Consider the following 24,195-nt stretch of genomic DNA (forward strand, 5'->3'; position numbering starts at 1 on the left):
GAGTTGGTCTCTCACCGAACTGGCCCTATTTGTCTGAGATATAGCTCTCCTAGGAGGTGGTTTTGCATATCGAAAGAACACAAGTTTCTTCTGCACGCTATATCTCTGCGCCTCATTTTCAAAGTCGAGATTTTGATGCGGTTCGAAAGTCTGGGTCCTCCCGATCCTGGGAGAGTTGGTCTCTCACCGATCTGGCCCTATTTGTCTGAGATATAGCCTTCCTAGGAGTTAGTTTTGCATATCCCTAGAATACAGGTTTCTTCTGCACGCTATATCTCTGCGCCTCATTTTCCAAGTCGAGATTTTGATGCGGTTCGAAAGTCTGGATCCTCCCGATCCTGGGAGAGTTGGTCTCTCACCGATCTGGCCCTATTTGTCTGAGATATAGCCTTCCTAGGAGTTGGTTTTGCATATCGAAAGAACACAAGTTTCTTCTGCACGCTATATCTCTGCGCCTCATTTTCAAAGTCGAGATTTTGATGCGGTTCGAAAGTCTGGGTCCTCCCGATCCTGGGAGAGTTGGTCTCTCACCGATCTGGCCCTATTTGTCTGAGATATAGCCTTCCTAGGAGTTAGTTTTGCATATCCCTAGAATACTGGTTTCTTCTGCACGCTATATCTCTGCAATATGGCAGCCGATCGGGGCGCGGCATGTCTTTTCATGATGGGGCGAGTCCTGCCAATTGACTGCAATCGGAAAAACGGACATCCATTTTTTCACGATTTTCGCAAAAAATCATGATGGTTACATCATTAAATTTGCCAAAAATCGGCCTCATTTTCAAAGTCGAGATTTTGATGCCGAACGACAGGCTGGATCCTCCCGATCCTGGGAGAGTTGGTCTCTCACCGATCTGGCCCTATTTGTCTGAGATATAGCCCTCCTAGGAGTTAGTTTTGCATATCCCTAGAATACAGGTTTCTTCTGCACGCTATATCTCTGCGCCTCATTTTCAAAGTCGAGATTTTGATGCCGAACGACAGGCTGGATCCTCCCGATCCTGGGAGAGTTGGTCTCTCACCGATCTGGCCCTATTTGTCTGAGATATAGCCTTCCTAGGAGTTAGTTTTGCATATCCCTAGAATACAGGTTTCTTCTGCACGCTATATCTCTGCGCCTCATATTCAAAGTCGAGATTTTGATGCCGAACGACAGGCTGGATCCTCCCGATCCTGGGAGAGTTGGTCTCTCACCGATCTGGCCCTATTTGTCTGAGATATAGCCTTCCTAGGAGTTAGTTTTGCATATCCCTAGAATACAGGTTTCTTCTGCACGCTATATCTCTGCAATATGGCAGCCGATCGGTGCGCGGCATGTCTTTTCATGATGGGGCGAGTCCTGCCAATTGACTGCAATCGGAAAAAAGGACATCCATTTTTTCACGATTTTCGCAAAAAATCATGATGGTTACATCATTAAATTTGCCAAAAATCGGCCTCATTTTCAAAGTCGAGATTTTGATGCCGAACGACAGGCTGGATCCTCCCGATCCTGGGAGAGTTGGTCTCTCACCGAACTGGCCCTATTTGTCTGAGATATAGCTCTCCTAGGAGTTGGTTTTGCATATCGAAAGAACACAGGTTTCTTCTACACGCTATATCTCTGCAATATGGCAGCCGATCGGGGCGCGGCATGTCTTTTCATGATGGGGCGAGTCCTGCCAATTGACTGCAATCGGAAAAAAGGACATCCATTTTTTCACGATTTTCGCAAAAAATCATGATGGTTACATCATTAAATTTGCCAAAAATCGGCCTCATTTTCAAAGTCGAGATTTTGATGCGGTTCGAAAGTCTGGATCCTCCCGATCCTGGGAGAGTTGGTCTCTCACCGATCTGGCCCTATTTGTCTGAGATATAGCTCTCCTAGGAGTTGGTTTTGCATATCCCTAGAATACAGGTTTCTTCTACACGCTATATCTCTGCAATATGGGCGCCGATCGGGGCGCGGCATGTCTTTTCATGATGGGGCGAGTCCTGCCAATTGACTGCAATCGGAAAAAAGGACATCCATTTTTTCACGATTTTCGCAAAAAATCATGATGGTTACATCATTAAATTTGCCAAAAATCGGCCTCATTTTCAAAGTCGAGATTTTGATGCCGAACGACAGGCTGGATCCTCCCGATCCTGGGAGAGTTGGTCTCTCACCGAACTGGCCCTATTTGTCTGAGATATAGCTCTCCTAGGAGTTGGTTTTGCATATCGAAAGAACACAGGTTTCTTCTACACGCTATATCTCTGCAATATGGCAGCCGATCGGGGCGCGGCATGTCTTTTCATGATGGGGCGAGTCCTGCCAATTGACTGCAATCGGAAAAAAGGACATCCATTTTTTCACGATTTTCGCAAAAAATCATGATGGTTACATCATTAAATTTGCCAAAAATCGGCCTCATTTTCAAAGTCGAGATTTTGATGCCGAACGACAGGCTGGATCCTCCCGATCCTGGGAGAGTTGGTCTCTCACCGAACTGGCCCTATTTGTCTGAGATATAGCTCTCCTAGGAGTTGGTTTTGCATATCCCTAGAATACAGGTTTCTTCTGCACGCTATATCTCTGCAATATGGCAGCCGATCGGGGCGCGGCATGTCTTTTCATGATGGGGCGAGTCCTGCCAATTGACTGCAATCGGAAAAAAGGACAACCATTTTTTCACGATTTTCGCAAAAAATCATGATGGTTACATCATTAAATTTGCCAAAAATCGGCCCCATTTTCAAAGTCGAGATTTTGATGCCGAACGACAGGCTGGATCCTCCCGATCCTGGGAGAGTTGGTCTCTCACCGAACTGGCCCTATTTGTCTGAGATATAGCTCTCCTAGGAGTTGGTTTTGCATATCGAAAGAACACAAGTTTCTTCTGCACGCTATATCTCTGCGCCTCATTTTCAAAGTCGAGATTTTGATGCGGTTCGAAAGTCTGGATCCTCCCGATCCTGGGAGAGTTGGTCTCTCACCGATCTGGCCCTATTTGTCTGAGATATAGCCTTCCTAGGAGTTAGTTTTGCATATCCCTAGAATACAGGTTTCTTCTGCACGCTATATCTCTGCAATATGGCAGCCGATCGGGGCGCGGCATGTCTTTTCATGATCGGGCGAGTCCTGCCAATTGACTGCAATCGGAAAAAAGGACATCCATTTTTTCACGATTTTCACAAAAAATCATGATGGTTACATCATTAAATTTGCCAAAAATCGGCCTCATTTTCAAAGTCGAGATTTTGATGCCGAACGACAGGCTGGATCCTCCCGATCCTGGGAGAGTTGGTCTTTCAGCGATCGGGCCATATTTGTCTTAGATATATCGTTCCGAAGAGTTGGTTTTTGGCACTAACCATACAGTATATACTGTCCACTGCTCACACCTTGCAAATTTTATAATGTCTATAGTATTTTCCAGTATATTTTAAGACGCGTGTAGAGATGAAAATTGCAGAACTTTAAGTTAATCAGTATTTTAGGAAATTGATTTATCAATCGAATCAAGTTAAGAGTTCAGACCGTCAGGTCTAAACTTGCTGGTAATATTCAACCGAATATCAAGAGCGAGGAATATGATGCAACATGATACAAATAATTTGTCAGTATATTTTGAATTTTGTGACGTTTTCGGTATATTTCTGAGGGTCATATACGGTCCATATGTCTTATAGATAATCCGCGGTCACACTGCATACGTGTAATAATAATGATAAAACAACAACAAACAAAAACGACAAACTAACTATATAATGATTGGCTTAGTGTAAGAGAAAATTATGTTACTTTGACTAGAGTTTCTTAATAATTGGTTTTCTTTATAGCCTTTGGATGCTGCTACTGCTGCTCTCCATATCCATTGCTTCGTTTATTTGTTTGCGACAGTGGCTACAAAACAAGAAAAATAAATTGCATGCGTCGTCGTCAGATAATAGGGTTTATGTCGGCATTTTCCATCCCTACTGTAACTCGGGTGGTGGTGGAGAGCGTGTCTTATGGTGCGCCGTGAGAGCTTTGCAGGTACTTGTCTTGTTGAAACATAGTCTGCCTTAAAGTCTGGCTAGAATCTGCACTCAATCACTCTCTATGTACAAACATCATATGTTGATAAGAAGTTGGCCTTATCTAAGCTGTATGGTAAGGCTTGTGATTGCACTATCCGACAAATTTTGGGGCAGAGGCACGTTTTTGAATGATATTTTTACAATGTGTAGCCTCTGAGCTATCTTCAGAGCTACCCGTTCCGTTCACATTTGCTCAATAATTTGTTAACATCTTTTCAACATTATTTCATTTAAGGAAAAGTACCCAAATGCCAAGATGGTTATTTATACGGGAGACATAGATGCGTCCCCGAATTCAATATTAGAAAAAGCTAAGAATGTGTTCAACATTTTAATTGATAGTGATAACGTAGAGTTCGTGTTTTTGAAGCAACGGAACTGGATAGAATCGAAAACCTATCCGCACTTTACTTTATTGGGCCAAAGCCTAGGATCCATGCTATTAGGATTGGAAGCGCTTTGCAAATTCCCTCCGGATGTCTTTATTGATACCATGGGATATGCTTTTACTTTTCCCTTATTCCGATATTTGGTTCAGGCAAAAATCGGCGCCTACGTACATTATCCAGTGATCAGTACCGACATGTTAAGGAGAGTTCAGAGTCGCCAATTGGCCCACAACAACAAGAAATACGTGGCGAGAAATCCATTTCTTACTTGGGCAAAACTGGCTTATTACCGCTTGTTTTCAAAGGTGAGTTGCTTACAAAGGATATATGGTAATGATTAAACCTTATCTACAACATTCCTAGATTTATAAATGGATGGGCCGTTGCGCTGACACAATTATGGTAAACTCCACATGGACTGAGAATCACATATTACAACTGTGGGATGTGCCCTTTAAAACGCATCGTGTGTATCCTCCCTGTGAAGTGAGCCATCTTAAAAATCTTCCGCATTCAGAGAAAAATGATGAGGTTATCATATTATCTGTGGGACAGTTTCGTCCAGAAAAAGACCATCCATTGCAACTACAAGCTATGTATGAGCTAAGAACTCTATTAGCACAAGAGGAATCGCTTTGGAATAAAATACGACTTGTCATTGTGGGCTCCTGCCGAAATAAAGATGACTACGAGAGGCTGAAAAACATGGAAGATTTGTCAAAGCATTTGTCTCTGGAAAACTGTGTTCAATTTCATGTGAATGTTTCGTATGATGATCTTCTGAGGCTATTTCAAAGTGCTCATATTGGAATACATACCATGTGGAATGAACATTTTGGAATTGGAATTGTTGAATGTATGGCAGCTGGTCTTATAATGGTAGCTCATAGGTCTGGAGGTCCTCTACTCGATATCATTGAAACCTCTGAAGGCAGTCAAAACGGATTTCTGGCAACTGATGCAGTTGAGTATGCGGAAAATATATTAAATATAATTCTCGATTCGTTTGACACAAATAGAATTCGAAATGCGGCAAGGTATGTGATTACCAATTTGTATCTTAAAAACTACCTATCTATGTTATTGTTTCATTTCAGATCATCGGTGGAGAGATTTTCTGAACAAGAATTTGAAAAAGGTTTTTTACGAGCTACCTCAACCTTGTTTACAGACGTATAAAGCCCAAAGGGAATAGTATTTCCACCCCGCAAGAGAGCCATTCTACTCCAGTAGGACATAGAACATAAAGAACTAGGGGATTAAGCCCCAACCGTTTAAGACTGTGGTAGTTATTATTCTGGCACCCCGCCAGGCTGAAGCTCTGAGTGTAACGTGCTTCACGTGTTTTGTATTTTGATCGCTGCCGCCAATCTGTGGAATCCCAACTGGGCAGTCACCGGCACCTTTCGCGTGGGCCAATGACACCTTGACGCCCAGTACCAACAAGCGCAACCCACAGCCACCGGTTTTCGAAGAGTTGAACTTTCAGCTCTAAGGTATTTTCAGCTATTTAGGCAAGGTTTTTCCAATACCAACTTGGTCAAATATTTGTTCAGAAAATAGCAATCCAATGAATGCATTATATTATTATTTATAATAATAACACCCAAGTTATGGTAACACTTATTTTCATTGCTGGTGATAAAACATCGGTGTTTTGCGTAGTTTCGATATATGGTTTTAAGAAAATTGCATTGATTAAATGAAAAACAAAAAGAACTATTGAACTATGAACTTTAATTTATATCAATAATATATAACATCATTCGGAGATCCTTAATTTTGCTTAAAAATGCCGAAATTTCCACATGTTCTAAGATTTAAGCTAGCTTTACATCGATAACATCTAAAAATATCGATGGTCTCGCTGCAAGGAAACCATCGATAGTTTCACATCACTAAATTTTACAATAATTAAACTGTTGAATGAATGTTGAATAATAAAAATAATAATAAAACGCACGTGTAATATGGAATATGTTCATTCTGTTTGGAACTACATTGCTTCGGTGTGCAGTTGCTTGCATTGCGCCGAGGACGTTGGTGCTCAGGTAAGCTGTAATGACGACATTTTTGGACAATAATAGAAGCATTGCTACTTTGTCTTGCAGAACATTGAACCAAACGAAAGAACACACCTACTCGTAGATCCCGTCAACCATAGTCCAGCCCTTAGAAGAAGCAATTCCGATGGCTTAAGTAACGATTATTCCCACTCACTTCCCAAAAAAGATGACCAAACGGCACTATCTAGACTTGTACAGAATACAGCAATGTACGTAGTTCAAAAGAAGCAATATGCATGCCCATACCCACATACATATATGCATATGCATTGTGCATACATACATATGTACATATATACTTATCTGCATTCATATTTCTAGAAACATGATCAATGTGGGCGCTATGGATTGCCATAGCCTGGAACATCAGGAGTACACCGACAGAATAAAGACTTATTCGCAGCGCTTGCATGAACTGTGGAACAATGTTCAGCATCCCAACATAACAAGGAAAGGTTAGGCACCCCTTGATTATTATTATAATTAAACTTAACAATGTAATTTGAATTTATCCAGGCCTGTTGAAAGATGTTCCCAGTCATCAGTTTTATATAACAAAACCAATTTATGCTAAGGATACACTTCAGGTTAGTTGCTAATAAAGTTGATTTTGTAAGTCTGCGTTACCTTGCAGAATTTGATAACTGCTATGTATTCTGTAGCTGTATATGTTTGAGCTTTAACGAACTGAAGTCATAATTAATGCATTGTTTCTATTTTCAGATGAAATTGTTTATTGAGAAAGCCCTCATCGGTGTTAATCAAATACAGATCGACCACAAAGAAGCGGTTGTAGTTCCTTTCCAAATACCCTGATTGTTCATGAAAGATAAGTAATAGATTGTGTGTGTATCAATTTATATTGGTACTAAGTAACCCATGCAAAATCACTTAACCGATTTATTATTTTATTTAGTGTATAAATACAAATAAATACAATATATAACACATACATACTCCCTCAGAGAATTTTTGTACAATTCAATAAAAACAATGTCTTTTGACCTTAATCATAAGCTATGGGTAGCTACCAGAAAAGATATTGGGCAACTCATCAAAAAGCAGAATCGATTGAAGAAATTGGAACCCCCCGAAGAGAAGGCTATCTCGTTTAAAATATTTTCCGAGCTTTATGTGCTATACGTAGAGCTTGTAAACAAGTTGGGTTTCATCTATCATAATACTTTTCAAGTGCAAAAACGAGCTGTAGTGCGCATTCTTGTTGAGAGTGCAACACAGCAGCTGCTGAGGCTCAAGGAGGAATTGAAAGGCATGGAGTTGAGCGAGTACGTATATATAGATAAAGCATTAGTTGCTAGAAGGCTCACGCCGCGGGATCTGGTTATTTGGAGATCACCTCAATTTTTATATCGCCGTCCCTTGGACGTTCAAAATATCGTAGCCGATAACAAATTGTACATGAATGATATAGAAAAGGTTGAGAAGGAAGCACAGGATTGGGTCAAAGTTACAGAAGCAGTGACGCTTATTCAAGCGCACGAAAGGGCGCGCAGAGCTCGTGTGTATAAGTCAAATATAAACTATGATAAAAAGAAATTTCTCAAGGTCCTACAAAGAAAAAAAATCAACTATAGATTTACATTCAAGCCGGATCAAGCAATGAGTATACCTGTTAAGAGAACTATATTTGCGGCCGATTTTATAAAGGACGTGGAATCATGTGAAAACTTAAAAGAAAAAATAGATGTATTGGAGCCGTCTACTGATAGTAAATAAATTTATGCTGAATATATATATATTTTAACTCGAGCTATATTTGTATTCTAGATGAAGAATTGGAAAGGCTAAATAAACTACGAGACGATGCAGCTAGTAAGATACAAAATTGCTGGAGGCGATACAAGACAAGAAAGATTATGAGAATGAGAAGTAGATTTAAAGAAGAATTATACGGTATGAAAAAACATAGAAAGCTAAAACGCCCGAATCGTTTTGCGAATTCAGTTTTGGAAATGTATAAAAAGGAGATGTTGAAAAAGAAGCTGGACGAGGAATATATTCAATTAATTACTGATGAACGAACAAGGCTTCTGCAAATGCGAACTCCTTGGATGATGGAAGACATATCCGATCATATTCGTGCCTGGTTTAAAGAATTGTAAGTTATATGACATATTTTTGTTTGCATAGCTTTGAACAGAGAAGGAAAGGCTACAACATTATCAACAATTTATCTTTACAATATTTAATTAATTTTCTTAACAGTTATGAAAAGACCGGAAACTTCCACCCATATCCCGATCCGATTAAAACTGGAACCGTATTAGTTGTCATCGATGAAACAATGACTCCATTAGAGTTTCAAGACACTCTAGGTAAAAAGCCTATGACCAAAGCGGAACGCCAGAAGTTGGCTGAAAAGAAAAAGGCAGAAAAGCAGAAACAAAAGGACAAAATACGAAAGCAGAAAATGAAGGACGCGAAACGAAGGAAAAAATTAAAAGATGCCGGAATAATTGATGTTGCCTACGAGATGACTTCAAGCAAAGCCATAGGTAGGGAGAGCATATGTATACTCTATCGTGTTTGTTTTTGCGCTATACTACAACAAAAATCCTATATTTATATATATATATTTACAGCAAATATTGAAGAAGCAATGAAGCAATTTGCTCTTGATTGGAGAAACATTGATGAATACCTCAACAAAAATCATGATCCGATCAAAGATTGGGTTACAGAGGAAGAGTTGGCGAAGATACATCAGGAGCTGAGAGGATTGGTTGATGAATATATGAGGTAAATATATTACACATTTTTTGTTTCTTTGTAAGTAAAAGTACCTATACCGATTCTGATTACATTTTGAAGGTTTTGTTGGTATACAGAAACTCGATACGTAACACATCATACTTTCAAGTTTAATAGTTATATTTGATGTTAATTGAATCGATTATCTTATAGGATAGAATATGAGCTGCTTAGAGCAGCTTTGGCTAAAGATACCAAGACAAAATATAAGGCTCAAAAAGTAAAGAAGGCCAAAGCTAAAAAGGAAAAAAAGAAGAAAAAGGTCAAGGATATGACAGCCGATCGAACGCTTGATTCATTATACCAAGAATTGAAAGATGAAGGAATTATAGAGGAAGTTTCCCACAAAGATTTTGATGAATTTATTGCCGACTTCAACTTTTTAGCAAATGATACAAGAGATGAAGATGGTTTAACGTTAGTACTTTTATAGCTTAATATTTAATATCGTTTCATTTATACGAATGTGAACACATTTTACAGAACTGTGGGCCCAGCGAAGGGGGATATAAAAATGATCATTCAAGAATCAATGCTGGGAATGGGAGAATTCGATATTGATAAACCAAAGTCAATTTTATTAATAGGACCACTTAACAGTGGGAAAAAGCTACTTTGTAATATAATTGCATCGGAATTAGGTATGTATTATGCATTGACATATGATACATCAGTTATGACTTATATCGATTATCGTTTATATTTCAGATGCTGTATTTATAAATCTTAGTCCAGAAAAAGTTTTTAAATTTGCTGATAATATGAAGTATTTCCTACATGTTGTTATGAAAGTAGCAAAGGCCTTTCAGCCAGCTATATTATATATCGAAGAAGCTCATCGTGTATTTTTGAAGAAGATTCCGCCTGAGCTAAAGGAAATTAATCCAACGCTCCTCGCTTCTTCTATACCGAAAGGCATTTTGAAAAATATCAAAAAAACTGACAAGGTTGTTTTATTGGGCACCAGCAACATGCCATGGTCTGCGAAGGGAAAATTCAAGAAAGCATTCCAGAAAGTCCTGCTTATACCAAAGTGCGACTATGCTACTAGTTTCCTGCTTTGGCTAGAACTAATGACAGAAAACGTAGAAAATATGGAGGAGTATGCATATTCTGCGCTGGCAAGAGTCTTGCAAGCATATAACTCTGGTGATATCGCACAGAACATAAGTCAGACATTAGATGTTTCCCGAAGAATGAGGCTTAACAATGAAGCGTTAGACCCCAACGAATTTTTGGAATATTTCTTGAGCAAACATGATGAGCCAATATTTCCTCCAGAACAAAAGGTAAAACATCAAAGCTTGTAATCCAAAAATTGATAATATACGTAACTTAATATCTTTAGATCATGGACAAATTTGACAAATGGTTTGGAAAGTCTAACAAATTTTTGAAATTAAGGCGCAAGTTTATGGCTAAAAAGATGGCAAAACAAAAGAAAAAGAAATAGGTGGATCTCATACGCACTTACTGTTCATTAATATTCAAATTCAAATGTATTAGTCCCACATAAATAAACTTTTGAAACATTTTGGAACGTATAAGGAATAGTGTTGCATTAATATGAATATTTTTAAATTACGACTATTCAGATTTTCCTTTCAGCTGGGCCGGAAGTGTTAGTTTAACATAAAATAATAAATTAAACTCATTGCACCCAAAAAAAATTACACAAAATAATATTCTTATAAATAAAATTCTTGCGTATTCAGCTAAACAATAAATCCATCTCTGTATATTGTCTTCTATATTCTACAAAACCCAAAAACCAATATTATGTTGAGGCTTACAAGTATAAGTGATGCAGATAAGATGCCAGACCAGACCTTTACTCGCATCATATCGCTTTTAAAGCTCCAAAAAGCTTTCGATATAACACTGCCCTCGACTGAGCATGCGCTCCATTAATATAACTTTTAAGAATAAATACAATTATACTTGTCAGTCCTCGATTCTAGTCCATTTTATACATCAAACAAGAGAAAATGATATTAATTTAGGAAGCAATAGTGAATTGTTGTGAGAGTTAATGTGCCCACGATATTCAAATAACTGGTGGCTAACGGAAAGTTAAGAAAAAGAAAGACATACGCACAATAAATACATATTAAAATGGTAAGGACGAAATTGTGTGCCCCCAACATCAGAAATGTTTATTACAACATAAATGTCGTGTATTAATTGGCTTTTTTTTCCTGTGAACTTCAAATGTTTCACTTCTGAAACCAAATAAGACTTATTGTCTGCAATAATGTAAAAGTATATACATATGTACATTACGGGGATATATATGGCTATGCCTGCATATGTATGTACATTTGTATGTATGTATGTGTATTTTGGTTTACATAAGCGCGTATCGTGTGTGTACTTAGATATGTATTCATATATCTTTACCAACTTTATAATTGAAGTGTTTAAAGTTTTCATTGGGTTTAAAAGGCCTGCATATTGATTAGTTTGTACTAGAGATGCGCATGGACTGCGTTTTTTGCCGTAGCACACCGTGCCTCGAATATTTTTTCGTTTTTTAGCCGAGTCGGTCCGTGCCTGGCAAGATTGGCCCGCCCCCGCACCCATCCCTAGTTTGTATTAACGGTTATATGTACATATTTATACGAGGACGTATTATGTATTTCCTTATGCATATAAATATGCGCATATGTACAATGTTCATATGTACATTTGAATTTAATATATATGGACGTACAAATCTATATAGTACCACTCCACCAATCCACTTGCGGATTTTCAATAAAATATTTTTGTCTTGCAGAAAAGGAGGTATTAAAAGAATATACATTTCTGAACACATATATTCCTGCTCTATTTCAATAGCCGGTTATTTTGTTTCTGTGATTAAATTGTACCTCAACGGCGGCAGGAATTTCAACATTCCGATTTTAAGCCAATAGTTCGCTGTTTTACTCAAAAAGTAATTAATAAGCAATATACATATATATGAATGAGAGAATATGGTTGATTACTTATTTTTCCCTGACTTTCCATTGACTAAAGGCTCCTTTGTTGTGCTTATTGTGCAACTTTAAGCAATTAAATTGGCATATTTTGGAGTTCTCCACTCTCATTCAATAGACTCTACTGCAAGGGTCAAGTAAACTCCAAGTCTTGATCTAATCACAGATTATCCAATATGTCATCCGGTTCTGTGTCGTGATTTTCTTTCCTGTTACAAGTTTATATTGCGAGATAGTTTTATTTGCGAGGCCTTAAAGCAAACCGAAAGTACCGCACCTGATTTGTATAACCAAACATAAATATACCATTTTGTCGTGTATTTCAGAGCTACTACTCAAGGAGATCGTATTGGCAATTTGCTCTATATTTCTTTGCGCTTACTATATACTGCATAGGTAAGTACTATACCTTTATTTTTTATACAAAATGCTTAAAGTATGCATTTGAATATTTACACTTTTCTAATATTCAATATGTTAATCAATCAGAAGACTACATGGAGAGCGAAAGCTCTGAATATTTTTTAGAATTACTTCAAACTGAGATAATCAAATAAATGCCGAATATCTTTCTTTTCCAGATGGATCCTTCATATTGCCTGAGAATGATCCACCCACAACTGCTCCGAAATTTTTATCTAGAGGTCACCTTTATAAAGTTATTGTCGGGGAAACAATAGAGCTGCCATGCAAAGTACAAAATCTTGGATCTTTTGTGCTGTTGTGGAGGAAGGGCTCATCTGTGCTTACTGCTGGGCATCTAAAAATATCAAGAGATCAACGTTTTAAAATTGTTGGCGACTACAACTTGCAGATCAATGGAGTTAAGACGCAGGATGCCGGGGACTATATATGCCAGCTTGGCGATCAGGAAAATCGTGACCAAGTCCATACTGTTGAAATTTTGGGTATAATATTATTTAAACATAATTGCATTTTGCTGAATTTACTTTACAACTCTAAACTATTTTCAGTCCCACCAACTCTGAGGGCACTTCCGCACAATGGACAAGTCACTGCGCGAAAAGGAAGCACTGTCACATTGGAATGCAAAGCCTCTGGTAATCCCGTCCCAACAATATTCTGGTTCAAGAAAGACGTGTTTTCCGGACCAACTCATCTATCGGATAGCTCCACATTGATATTAGAGAATGTGGACAGACACCATGCTGGCACATATCAGTGCTCAGCAGATAATGGCGTTAAAGAGCGAGTTTCGATGGACATACAGCTAACTATATTATGTAAGAGTATTTTATATCTCATTATAAGTTGAAAATAATCGTAATACTATTTTTTTGTAATATCACAAAATATTACTATTTCTTTTCCAGCTCCCCCAGAAATTACCGTTGAAAAATCATGGGTACATGCAGCAGAAGGATATGATGTTGAACTGGTCTGCATTGTGCACGGTGATGTGAGTTCTGAAGTAAGTAACACAAGGGTTGAGCGCTATAATATTTTTTTGGTGGAAGTGAATTTTTTTTAACAACTAGAAGGAAGTCTTTTCGGCCCATGAAGTGTATACATATATGAAAAAGTATAAAGTAAAGTATACACTACTTTTATATATTCTTGATCAGAATAAAAAGCCATGCCGAATCGGGATCCGCCAGAAGGTACAAGTGAAAGTGCAGTGGATAACCCTTCGAAGCGCTTACTCATTACCTCTTTCTCTTTCTAACTCACACTCTTTCTCGTGCCATGTGCGTCTTCTGGCGGAGGGGTGCGAATGGGTTGTTGGGTTGTTGGTTAAAGAAGAGAGAGTGAGACAGATTTAAACAAAATGTAAAGAGCAATGGAAACGGAAATTCTAATAAAGTAATTCATTGGGAAGAAAGATGATAAGCGGAGTGCACGAATTAACATAACAACATAACTAGCGGCTGTGGTTCCTTTCTCTTTTTTTACGTTCTTCCCATCAGAGAGATCACACCCCAGCGATTACGAAAGACTGCCAGAGAAATGCGACAGTCTTTGCGAGGGGAACTAATTTCGGTTTGTTTTTTATTATTTACAGATGCTATGGTACCAAAATTCATTTTTACTGGATCCCACTGATCGTCGTTCTATGTACCCACGCGATGATAGATACAGCCTTATTATTCGCAACTTTCAACCGACAGATTTCGGCAATTATAGCTGTGTTGCTGATAATGCACTGGGAAGAACTAAGAAATATATTGAAGTGTCTGGTCGACCGGGTCCAGCTGATTTTATTTCTCCCGCCCTAAGCGGATTTCTGGATCACTACAACCTAACATGGGCAATCGAGTCTGTGCCCCCATTGGATGAGATCAAGCTATTGTACCGTCGTCTTTTGGTAACAGTGGATCCAATGAAATGGCCAACCAATTAAACATTATTTTCCTACATTTTAGATGAATGAAACGTATCAACATCCTGGTAAATGGCACGAGTACCACATCAAACCAACGCCAATAAGGACAGACGGATCACACTACTTAATGTCGTATGTAGTCAGAAACCTGGAACACAATGCCGTATACGAAGCGATTGTTCAAGCTAAAAACAAATATGGATGGAATGAGGTATGTTTCACCTATAAAGTAACGAAATTCTGTACTTGGGAGCGTATTCTAAGACTAGCGACGGCATACCACATCATTTACGATAAATATCTAATTATTATAGATCAGCGATATTCACCAATTTTATACGCGAAATCATGACCTTCTTCTCGACATCGATATGGAATATAAAATGGGAGTTTCAAGCAATAATAGAATAGTTCCAACTATTTGTGGAATAATCTTATGTATATTTGTGTTGGTGTTCAATCCTATCATCAGTATTTAAAATATTGCGTTAAACATTTATTTGCAAATATAATTTAAAAGGTGCCTTACTAAAACTTTAGCAAATAATTATTCATATTTATACGTATGTATATGTATGTATGTACACTAAGAAGAACGTAACAAGATTGAAATCTGAATATAATAATCTTAATCTTATGTTCTTTATAGAAAGTTATTCTAATAGTCTAAACTCTAAAAATCTCTATCAAGAAAACTATTGTTTGTGGTGGCAGTCGTTCTTGCATTCCGTTTTCAGTAGGTATAACGCCATAACGCTTCTATTAAATATAGTTATTTTAATAATTGATGCAAGAATGCACATCATACATACATAAAAAAGACACATGCTCCTGTGGTGAGCACAATAGAAGGCCCATCTCGATCAAATTGGGTAGTTATAGAAAGTTTGGTCTACGATATCCAAGTGTTTCTACAGACAGTTGGCCATTGCTAGGTGTTGATGCTGATTAGGAATATATGTACATATATCATTTATGTATATAATTTTCGAAGTATCAAAAACAGGACAAAGAAAAAACAGGTCGTTCCTTTGTCCTTGCGGGAGTACCGCAAAGCTTTACGCGTATCATTTTCTATTTTTAATTATCTCAGCTATATGATATCTCCATCCCCAAATATCACATTTTGTAACACAGTCATTCTTGAAAATGTAAGCGAAAATATGAAATATTGTAAATATTCAAATCAAAATGTCAGAAAGCCTCCAAGTAAAATAACATGTATAACTATGTGTACAAGCATATGTATTTATGAATGTACTTAGAAAATAACTCATTGAATGTCAATGCCGTAGTACATACATATATCTACATACATATATAAAATACTTAGATACACAACTACATACAAATATTATCATATTTAGATATAATGATTAACACTTTTATACGATGCATATCGCCATACCTCCCAAAGGTATTATATCTTATGGTATGCTTATTTGTAAGTTGTCAAATTTGTTGAAGTCACAAAGGCAACACAATTAAAACCCCCCACGTTGGAACACCATTGATTTATATTAAGTGTTTGAACCCAAAGCGACTGTAAATTTAATTCGAATCATTTTTTGCATTTGTTAAGTTAGGCATTATGTTCTCACATGGGCCCAGAATTTGTTTGGTACTCGTACTTTATATTATATTAATATGAATATGATACATTTTTTAAACCTCAAAGGGGCATATACTCTGACTTATGTACTTTGAAGGTTTCTAAAACTTTTTGCATTGTGCAGAACTTGAAGATCCGGTATCCTTGCACATTTGGGGTTCGAAATCGTATCTTTTTAAATTGTCAGTACTCATATACACACTGTGAACACAAAAATTGTTAGAATCGCTCAATGTCTTGTGCATACGTAGTAGTATACGTAGTACTCTTGCATTGTAGCTATAATGATGAAGAAAAATTAGACACCTTTTAAATAGTCAACATGCTTATGCCAAATATTGTATTTACATAGATGTATCTATATCTACATAAATATACAGTACAGTTGCATGCGTAAATGTATGTTGTATATGTTTAATATATATTTGATATATACCATACACATGTAAATATAACAATTTGGCAAAACACCGCCTCAAAACTCAACATTTTTGTTTGATTACTTGAATTGGTTGCGGTTCAATTATTAAATATATACATATGTATATATGTACATACATATATACATACATATATGTATATAAGGACTCACACTTATTTATATAATTATGTATATTTTTAATGCGAAGTGGAAAGAGTCACGCAAAAATAAGATTTAGTCCGAAACATCTCAACGATTAATTTGTTTATTAATTAAAGTAATATCCAACATTTTAATTCAACCAGTACACAAATTCTTAAAGTAAAGGCATTTCGAAGATATTTTTTTAATCGATAGCTATACCACAATATTAAGTACAACTTATATCTAAAGACATAATTAAATATACATACCTATATAATCTAGTAATAATATTATATTAATAAAAATATAATACGACAAACTGTATGATAGAAATCCCCCCTATTAGTGAACACCGAATAGTAAACTACGGATAACCTTATAAAATACATATTTGTAACCCACAAAAACAAAAATGAAGCCATATGCACACATAAAGATGTATGTTTGGGTGTAAAAATAATGTGCGTATGTGTAAGCATCATTAAAAAAACAGAAAGATAGATCATATTATTGGTATAATTATGATATTTTAACTATAAGTGTTCGTAGGAATAAGAAATAGAAAATATCTCACTAGTGTCATAATTTAAATTTTAAAACCGAAAATCTACTTAGCATTAAGTGTGTAAGATTTACCTACTTATAATGAATGGCATTATACCAGCACAAATAAATTCTTTTACTAGTAGATTAACATACTATAGATGGAAAATGCTCGTTTTCAGTGTAATCATCTTTAAAAGAGTACTTGCATACAGGTAAGTGAACATGTAAATACTGAGCAAACCAGCTTCACAACTATCAGTTGAGATAGTTGGTGGAACGCACGATGCACCTTTGCATAGAAAAAGTGCACTGTAAAGTTTATGCTTTGCCATGCCCCACAAAGTCAGAACTTTAAGGCCTAATAGCCACGGGTACAACATATAAGACAAGACCAGACTACCGCGGCTTAGCGCAATCAAAACATTTCTGTGTCCCCTTTCGTTCTAAGAAAAAATTTAGCTGGTTGTATTTACAGCCGAAGCGCTATTAGAAAACATGAAATAATGAAGTCGAAACATGCATTGACAACAAATGAAAAATTTATCCAAATTTAAAGTTAGTCTATACCGCCATCCGGAGAGGTGGGCGGAATACAAGTATGAGGATTTATTTGATTCATTGTGGTTGGTTTTATAGATAGTAACTGAATAGCTTCTAGTAGACCATCCTGACTACTTGATGGCAAAGGGCAGTTTCCATCTGAAGTGGTATGGTTAGTAATTTAAGTTTACGAGCTTAAATGTGAATAGTTACCTGAATTATGTGAAGTGTATCGGTCAGAGCTAGACATTTTATAAGAAGAAGTCTTTAAAGTATTCATTGGCATTATTCTGGTTTGGTTCCACGTCACTGTGTTGGTGTCAGACTTCGTTGCTTCCCATGGCATGGACCATCTCCTCATTTGGCTTTCAGGATCAGTAGAGTTTCCATCAATAACTTCACCAGCAGCAGCTTCTGACCAACGGCGCTGCCCATTTAAAGGAAACAATGGGAAACTCAAAGATGATTTTACATTCCGGTGAAATGGTGTCTTCATCGAAAGCAAGTGTCCTGGGTTTGGCAACGGACCACGTGTGTGTTCAAAAATAGCTTGCATTGGATTTGGATCATGAAACGTTAGTACCGGCGATGGGCAACGCTGCTGTTCCACTTGAAAAAAGAAAAAAAAAACACAAAAGATTTGAATATGTAAAAATACATAGTAATCGTATTATAATACCTGATTCCGTAATTCCAATTGCAATAGGGCGCTGATCGGTTAGCGAATTTCCTTTCGACGAATCCGATTTTACATTTGAGACACACAAGTTTGGCGATGGGGTCTGTGACCGTTGATCGTATTGAGATCTTTAAAAATTAACAAATATTTAGAGATAAGGTAAGGCTTTACTAGAAGAATGAGCAGATTTCTTACCGTTGCTTGAGAACGCTACAGTCTTGTTCATGCGGAAATCCGACTGGGGATTGACAAACGAAGCAGCATGTTAGCGATGAAAACGCATCGTAGCTAGCTGCACAAAACTGATGCTGAATGTTGATAACTGATTGTGCATTTTCCAGAACGATAAGCTCATTATGCTCTCTGAGTCGTTTTTGTTCCAGCTCGGTATTCATAGAAGCAGATTGATCCACGGACGGTATGGTAACAAAGTCCTGTAGTATAGCCAACATGTGAGTTTTAACAGTACCTGTTGCCACTGTGGTTGCCCTATGGGAAGATAGGACTAGTTTAAGATAGTGATTTTAAGCCTGTTAATATATGTAGCATATAGAGATAAAAGAATTGTCGTTCATATTAGTACTTTAATGCCCAATAAGACTCCCTTTAAATATTTTATTTTATGTCATAAGCCACTGTTCATATCACCCCGATTGGAGTCTTATTGCATCCATATATATATTTTACCTGGCCAGATCATTCCATGAATTTGTTAAATAAGATGTCGTATAATTGTTAAACAGCGGCTTTTCATTTAATGACCACTGCTCCAAGACTGCTATGGAATGTGCCAACTTGGAACCAGATGTGCATAGACTATTCAAAGCACTCAAGTAATTGATCCAAGCGGCTGAGCACTCACTCAATGCTGTCTTAGCTGAAATTGATGAATTGCTACCGGTACTAGAAGTACTCGAATGTCCAAAATTGCTGCACAACTCTTCCATGATTATAGTTACTTCCAGGTAAAATCGCGCAAATTAGTTAATCCCTACAATAAGAACACAATTTTGTTATTGTTCTGAATGTAATTCATTGGAAGCTTATGTAATATGCTAAATGAATTTGCATATGTGTGTATATTCCTAATATAATTAGTATAATTTGCACTGTTTACATTTTCATATACACAATGTTATTGTGTGCTCACACATGTGTATGAAACTATAGGAACTGAGAAACGACGCTTATTTTTTATACAATTAAAGTACTTATACATGACGAACAATTAATTGCTTTACAAAACAAAGCGCTTATCGCTAACATACAGTTATTTTGCTTCAATTAAAAAATGTTTTTGCCGGTGCTTACGAAAAAATGTGACCAAAATTTATTTCGATAACTACATTAGTGGTGACCCCAAAAAAAGTCATAGAAAATTCAAACTCAATATCTTTGTATACCCTGTGCTCGAATAGTTTAGGAATATACTTATTTTGTGGTGAATGTGAATGTGTTTAATACCCAGAGAGATGCGTTTCTGCTTGCGTCTAGATTGGACTTAATGTCGATGACACTGCATTTGTTCATGAAATAATTATTAACAACCATATGATCTTAGACAAAACGAAAAATTAGTGTGCGTAGCCGTCTATAGACACGTCGCCTCGCTTTCAGTCGAAGAACTGAGGCACTATTTGTTACAATATTTGTGACAGCCAGCAAAATTGGATCTAAAAAACCAACCAACTTCTGCCGCAGCACTGCTCCCAGCTCAACTAGAAAGCTCTCTCACTCTCACTGCAAGCTTTTCCCACAAGTCTGTCTCTGTTTTTGTAGTTAGTCAGTAGTTAGTCAGCAATAGGGATCTCTGTAGTTCCAAGAACTGGTGCAATAAATCTTAAGCAAAATTGAATCGTTTTCAGGAGTACCATTACTGTTTAGATTTTATCTTTTGCCAAATTCGACCGCACTAAAAACAAACATCTGATCCTAGGGCTACAAACCCATCGGTATTTATCGATACTGCAGCCCTAGTTCGGTTCTTTTGTTTATTTATGTCTTCTTTTAACTTAAATTATTTTTAACTGTCAACCTAAATGAATGTGTCTACTATTATTTGTGTCATAAATGCAATAAGCGGATTGATTTTGTTTCAATGTATTCCTGCATGCTCGGCCTCAGACAAAGACACATTTAAAACCACTGTCGTGCCAAATGAGTTCATTGTTCAATTTCATTTTAAGTACTTTTCTACGGTCAGAGAGTCCTATATACAAACTAAGCTGTTGAGTTCCAATGTATGTATCAATGATCAATGATGTGCAATCACCTTTTAATTATAAACATTTATGTACATTACAGATAACAGGTTGGAGAATCTTACCTCGAAATAATTTGGCGAGTCAATATCCAAGTGATTTTGATATCTTACGGATTTTAGACGGCAAAAAGTCGTCAATAGAGCATATTGTAAAGACAGTCACATCTCATCCATCAGTTAAGGCAGTCGTCTCGCAGCGAAGTGTGCAACGCACCCTGGCATGGAACTTTAATGCAACTCTAGCATATAAAAGCCGTCGTACTCTAGGAATAGTACGTAAAGAGGACGTAAAGCATTCGCGACGAGTTTCTTCAGTATTGCATGCAAATGTTCTTTGGAATCTGGGTATAACAGGAAAAGGAGTCAAAGTAGCTATTTTTGATACTGGTTTGACCAAAAATCATCCACATTTCCGAAATGTCAAGGAGCGAACTAATTGGACAAATGAAAAGTCTCTGGACGATAGAGTTAGCCATGGCACATTCGTCGCCGGGGTGATAGCATCATCCAAAGAGTGCCTTGGTCTTGCTCCTGACGCTGAGTTGTACATCTTTAAAGTCTTTACAAACTCTCAGGTGATGCAATTTTGGATTAATCAATGAAATAAGTTAACTAAATCCTGCATATTTTAGGTTTCCTACACTTCGTGGTTCTTGGATGCTTTTAACTATGCGATACATAGAAAAGTGAACATCCTCAACCTTAGTATAGGTGGACCAGATTTTATGGATTCACCGTTCGTGGAAAAGGTTCTGGAATTGTCAGCCAATAATGTTATAATGGTGTCATCAGCTGGAAATGATGGCCCCCTATATGGGACTCTTAACAATCCTGGTGATCAGAGCGATGTGATAGGTGTAGGCGGTATTCAATTTGATGATAAAATTGCAAAGTTCAGCTCTCGAGGTATGACCACATGGGAGCTTCCTCTTGGCTACGGAAGACTAGGGCTAGATATAGTCACCTATGGGAGCCAAGTGGAAGGCAGTGATGTACGCACAGGCTGTAGACGTCTATCGGGAACTTCAGTTTCATCGCCAGTTGTTGCAGGTGTAGCAGCGTTGCTTATAAGCGGTGCATTTCATAGAATTGAACTGATAAACCCTGCATCCTTAAAACAAGTAATCATAGAAGGAGCCGAAAAACTTCCGACCTACAACATGTTTGAGCAGGGCCAAGGAAAGCTTAGCCTTTTGAAAAGTATGCAAAGCTTGTTATCGTATAGACCGAAAATTAGCCTAATTCCACCATTGCTTGATTTTACCTCGAATTACATGTGGCCATATAGCTCTCAGCCGCTTTACTTTGGGAGCTCCGTGGCAATCGTGAATGTTACAATACTCAATGGAATATCAGTTACCAGTCGTGTTGTAGGTGCTCCCAAATGGATTCCAGATGTTGATCATAACGGACACTTTCTCAAAATATCAACAAGATTTTCCCCTATTCTCTGGCCGTGGACTGGATGGATGGCCGTTTATATTGGTAAGTGTCATTAACGAAAAGGTCCTTGATAATGTTGTTAAAAAACATCTTTAATTCGCTTCAGGTGTTAATAAAGATGGTGAAGACTATGAAGGCGTTTCGAAAGGAAACATATCTCTAATTGTTGAAAGTTTAAGAGACAAAAAAAACGAAACACTTTTAATTGAAGTGATTTTTCCGCTAACCATAAAAGTTACAAGAAAACCGCCCAGGAATAAAAGAATTTTGTGGGACCAGTACCATAGCTTGAGGTACCCTCCTAGGTATATACCGCGAGATGATTTAAAGGTTAAATCCGATCCTCTGGATTGGAGAGCGGACCACATACATACAAATTTTAAGGACATGTACACATATTTACGAAACGTTGGATACTACGTCGATGTCTTGCGTGAACCGTACACATGCTTCAACGCCTCAGATTATGGCACTTTATTGATTGTAGATCCTGAGAAAGAATTTCATGACGATGAGGTGCATATTCTAAAGGAACATGTTCATAAGGACGGCCTAAGCGTAGTCATATTTGCTGATTGGTACAACACAACAGTGATGAAGAAAATAAAATTCTTCGACGAGAATACTAGACAATGGTGGATACCAGACACTGGTGGCGCTAATATTCCAGCTCTAAATGATCTATTGAAACCGTTTGGAATCGCGTTTGGTGACTTTGTTGGAGAGGGACACTTTAAACTTGGCGACCATTCGATGTATTATGCTAGTGGCGCAACAATTGTAAAATTTCCATCCAATCCAAATGATGTTGTAGTAGGAACCAGTTTAAACGACCAAGGCCGATCGGTAAATTTATAGAGAATTTCCCCAAGGATTAATGTATATTTAATAACTCAATTTTTTCAGATTATGATGGGCTCAAAATCTTCGAAAAAGGAACCCAAAAAAGTTGTACCGATTCTGGGGTTATTCCAAACAAATTCCAGCAGCTTAGAAAGCAATGATGGTAACAATATGGGTAACACCCTTTCGATCGATAACTCGAAATTCAAAAGTAGATTCCTACGACCTAAAATGAGCAAACGTAACTTGAGCTACTTTCAAAATATGAATGTTCCACACCAAGGACGCATTGCTATATATGGGGACTCCAACTGCCTCGACTCAACACATATCGAGAAGGCTTGCTACTGGCTATTGATTACCTTCTTAGACTTTGCCATGAATTCACACAAATCAAGCTTGCTGCAGAACCTAAACCGTATATCAGAATTTAAGAAAATAAAAGAGACCCCCTTACCTTTAAGAATATCCAGTAACAACTCTAAAGCTGTTCCGCCTGATGTTACTGAAATAAATAGCAGACTGACGCATTGCGAAGAGCTTGACTGGATAGCCGCTACATCGAACAAAGATAATCACCATCTGGAAGCACCTATCGTGGAGTGGGTCACAAGTGATCGTGAAGGTATTGCAAATTCGATTAACCGATCCCCGCAATGCATAACCTATTTTGTTTTTTTATTTACAGAGCAGCAAAACGATCTTATTAAACAAATTTTGGATGCGGAGATTATTAAGTGCTCACAAGATGCTGAATATCTAATTGGGAGCCAAGCAGACTTTAGTTTAGGAACGTCAATGATGTTTATCTTCAGTTTAAGTTTAATTGTTATTGTATTATTTATCTTATTTGTGAAAAGACGATTTATTTTGTAAATAAATGTTAGACAATGCTAATGGGCAATCTATATATGTACTTTTGTCACGAGTTTTTTTCTTTAAATATTAAAAAAATATTAAAACACAGCTAATTTAACCAGAACGGCGGAGGACCGCTGCGCTGCGGCACCTGGAGAGGCGGAATCCGAGATCCCGACAGCTGACTGGTCTATGAGCCGTAGATGATGTCATGATTGATCATCTCTTCTTTGCCACTCTCTTTGAT

At 37.4% G+C, this 24,195-nt stretch overlaps 6 protein-coding genes across 13 annotated transcripts; 5 read left to right on the forward strand and 1 right to left on the reverse strand.

The window, feature by feature from the left end:
* The first annotated feature begins 3,641 nt into the window (after positions 1-3,641).
* Alg11 (ALG11 alpha-1,2-mannosyltransferase) lies at positions 3,642-6,056 on the forward strand. Its single transcript, XM_001352371.4, has 5 exons — positions 3,642-3,749; positions 3,808-4,003; positions 4,283-4,741; positions 4,800-5,473; positions 5,534-6,056. Exons 1-5 carry the CDS (start codon positions 3,736-3,738, stop codon positions 5,613-5,615), a joined length of 1,425 nt encoding a protein of 474 aa, XP_001352407.3. The 5' UTR covers positions 3,642-3,735; the 3' UTR covers positions 5,616-6,056.
* Positions 6,057-6,293: 237 nt separating this feature from the next.
* On the forward strand, positions 6,294-7,387 carry Lamtor1 (Late endosomal/lysosomal adaptor, MAPK and MTOR activator 1). Its single transcript, XM_001352370.4, has 5 exons — positions 6,294-6,487; positions 6,548-6,711; positions 6,824-6,957; positions 7,019-7,089; positions 7,226-7,387. The coding sequence occupies exons 1-5, from the start codon at positions 6,407-6,409 to the stop codon at positions 7,316-7,318; spliced, it is 543 nt and encodes a 180-aa protein (XP_001352406.3). The 5' UTR covers positions 6,294-6,406; the 3' UTR covers positions 7,319-7,387.
* Positions 7,388-7,473: 86 nt separating this feature from the next.
* LOC4812330 (IQ and AAA domain-containing protein 1-like) lies at positions 7,474-10,818 on the forward strand. The gene is made up of 8 exons (XM_001352369.4): positions 7,474-8,231; positions 8,291-8,621; positions 8,729-9,018; positions 9,106-9,262; positions 9,428-9,691; positions 9,758-9,915; positions 9,983-10,563; positions 10,623-10,818. Exons 1-8 carry the CDS (start codon positions 7,496-7,498, stop codon positions 10,725-10,727), a joined length of 2,622 nt encoding a protein of 873 aa, XP_001352405.4. The 5' UTR covers positions 7,474-7,495; the 3' UTR covers positions 10,728-10,818.
* A 352-nt stretch (positions 10,819-11,170) lies between these two features.
* Positions 11,171-17,474, forward strand: LOC4812329 (opioid-binding protein/cell adhesion molecule). The gene is made up of 8 exons (XM_033385341.1): positions 11,171-11,392; positions 12,582-12,651; positions 12,837-13,163; positions 13,230-13,499; positions 13,590-13,687; positions 14,279-14,581; positions 14,640-14,810; positions 14,914-17,474. Exons 1-8 carry the CDS (start codon positions 11,390-11,392, stop codon positions 15,076-15,078), a joined length of 1,407 nt encoding a protein of 468 aa, XP_033241232.1. The 5' UTR covers positions 11,171-11,389; the 3' UTR covers positions 15,079-17,474.
* LOC117185168 (uncharacterized) lies at positions 12,634-19,905 on the reverse strand. Of its 6 annotated transcripts, none has more exons than XM_033385345.1 (6): positions 19,659-19,834; positions 19,229-19,532; positions 18,737-19,030; positions 18,542-18,669; positions 18,076-18,471; positions 12,634-13,015 (listed from the first exon to the last, which is right to left on the reverse strand). In XM_033385345.1, the coding sequence occupies exons 2-6, from the start codon at positions 19,486-19,488 to the stop codon at positions 13,002-13,004; spliced, it is 1,092 nt and encodes a 363-aa protein (XP_033241236.1). In that variant the 5' UTR covers positions 19,489-19,532; positions 19,659-19,834; the 3' UTR covers positions 12,634-13,001. The 6 variants fall into 6 exon arrangements, with proteins under 6 accessions (XP_033241236.1, XP_033241234.1, XP_033241233.1 ...); XM_033385343.1 differs by lacking the exon at positions 12,634-13,015 and adding an exon at positions 17,101-18,021 and having other exon boundaries at positions 19,810-19,905; XM_033385342.1 differs by lacking the exon at positions 12,634-13,015 and adding an exon at positions 17,101-18,021 and having other exon boundaries at positions 19,659-19,833.
* A 571-nt stretch (positions 19,906-20,476) lies between these two features.
* S1P (membrane-bound transcription factor site-1 protease) lies at positions 20,477-24,006 on the forward strand. Of its 3 annotated transcripts, XM_033385333.1 has the most exons (6): positions 20,478-20,781; positions 20,846-21,379; positions 21,437-22,289; positions 22,354-23,093; positions 23,154-23,715; positions 23,779-24,006. In XM_033385333.1, exons 1-6 carry the CDS (start codon positions 20,581-20,583, stop codon positions 23,964-23,966), a joined length of 3,078 nt encoding a protein of 1,025 aa, XP_033241224.1. In that variant the 5' UTR covers positions 20,478-20,580; the 3' UTR covers positions 23,967-24,006. The 3 variants fall into 3 exon arrangements, with proteins under 3 accessions (XP_033241226.1, XP_033241224.1, XP_033241225.1); XM_033385334.1 differs by lacking the exons at positions 20,478-20,781; positions 20,846-21,379 and having other exon boundaries at positions 21,877-22,004; positions 22,093-22,289; XM_033385335.1 differs by lacking the exons at positions 22,354-23,093; positions 23,154-23,715; positions 23,779-24,006 and having other exon boundaries at positions 20,477-20,781; positions 21,437-22,004; positions 22,093-22,226.
* Positions 24,007-24,195: the final 189 nt, after the last annotated feature.

This window comes from Drosophila pseudoobscura, chromosome X, assembly GCF_009870125.1.
Source record: "Drosophila pseudoobscura strain MV-25-SWS-2005 chromosome X, UCI_Dpse_MV25, whole genome shotgun sequence".
In the NCBI taxonomy this organism is placed as follows: Eukaryota; Metazoa; Arthropoda; class Insecta; order Diptera; family Drosophilidae; genus Drosophila; species Drosophila pseudoobscura.

Coding starts and splice junctions, on each gene's coding strand:
- LOC4812329 (XM_033385341.1), top strand. Junction 12,652..12,836: donor GCTTACTATATACTGCATAG/GTAAGTACTATA, acceptor TTTCTTTTCCAG/ATGGATCCTTCATATTGCCT. Junction 13,164..13,229: donor CCATACTGTTGAAATTTTGG/GTATAATATTAT, acceptor AACTATTTTCAG/TCCCACCAACTCTGAGGGCA.
- S1P (XM_033385333.1), top strand. CDS start 20,581: ATGAATGTGTCTACTATTATTTGTGTCATAAATGCAATAAGCGGATTG. Junction 21,380..21,436: donor AAGTCTTTACAAACTCTCAG/GTGATGCAATTT, acceptor TGCATATTTTAG/GTTTCCTACACTTCGTGGTT. Junction 23,716..23,778: donor GGTCACAAGTGATCGTGAAG/GTATTGCAAATT, acceptor TTTTATTTACAG/AGCAGCAAAACGATCTTATT.
- Lamtor1 (XM_001352370.4), top strand. CDS start 6,407: ATGGAATATGTTCATTCTGTTTGGAACTACATTGCTTCGGTGTGCAGT. Junction 6,712..6,823: donor CTTGTACAGAATACAGCAAT/GTACGTAGTTCA, acceptor TCATATTTCTAG/AAACATGATCAATGTGGGCG. Junction 6,958..7,018: donor TCCCAACATAACAAGGAAAG/GTTAGGCACCCC, acceptor GAATTTATCCAG/GCCTGTTGAAAGATGTTCCC.
- LOC4812330 (XM_001352369.4), top strand. CDS start 7,496: ATGTCTTTTGACCTTAATCATAAGCTATGGGTAGCTACCAGAAAAGAT. Junction 9,263..9,427: donor TTGGTTGATGAATATATGAG/GTAAATATATTA, acceptor ATTATCTTATAG/GATAGAATATGAGCTGCTTA. Junction 10,564..10,622: donor TATTTCCTCCAGAACAAAAG/GTAAAACATCAA, acceptor TAATATCTTTAG/ATCATGGACAAATTTGACAA.
- Alg11 (XM_001352371.4), top strand. Junction 4,004..4,282: donor GCGCCGTGAGAGCTTTGCAG/GTACTTGTCTTG, acceptor ATTTCATTTAAG/GAAAAGTACCCAAATGCCAA. Junction 5,474..5,533: donor AGAATTCGAAATGCGGCAAG/GTATGTGATTAC, acceptor GTTTCATTTCAG/ATCATCGGTGGAGAGATTTT.
- LOC117185168 (XM_033385343.1), bottom strand. CDS start 19,488: ATGGAAGAGTTGTGCAGCAATTTTGGACATTCGAGTACTTCTAGTACC. Junction 18,670..18,736: donor TGTAGCGTTCTCAAGCAACG/GTAAGAAATCTG, acceptor TAATTTTTAAAG/ATCTCAATACGATCAACGGT. Junction 18,472..18,541: donor AATTGGAATTACGGAATCAG/GTATTATAATAC, acceptor TCTTTTTTCAAG/TGGAACAGCAGCGTTGCCCA.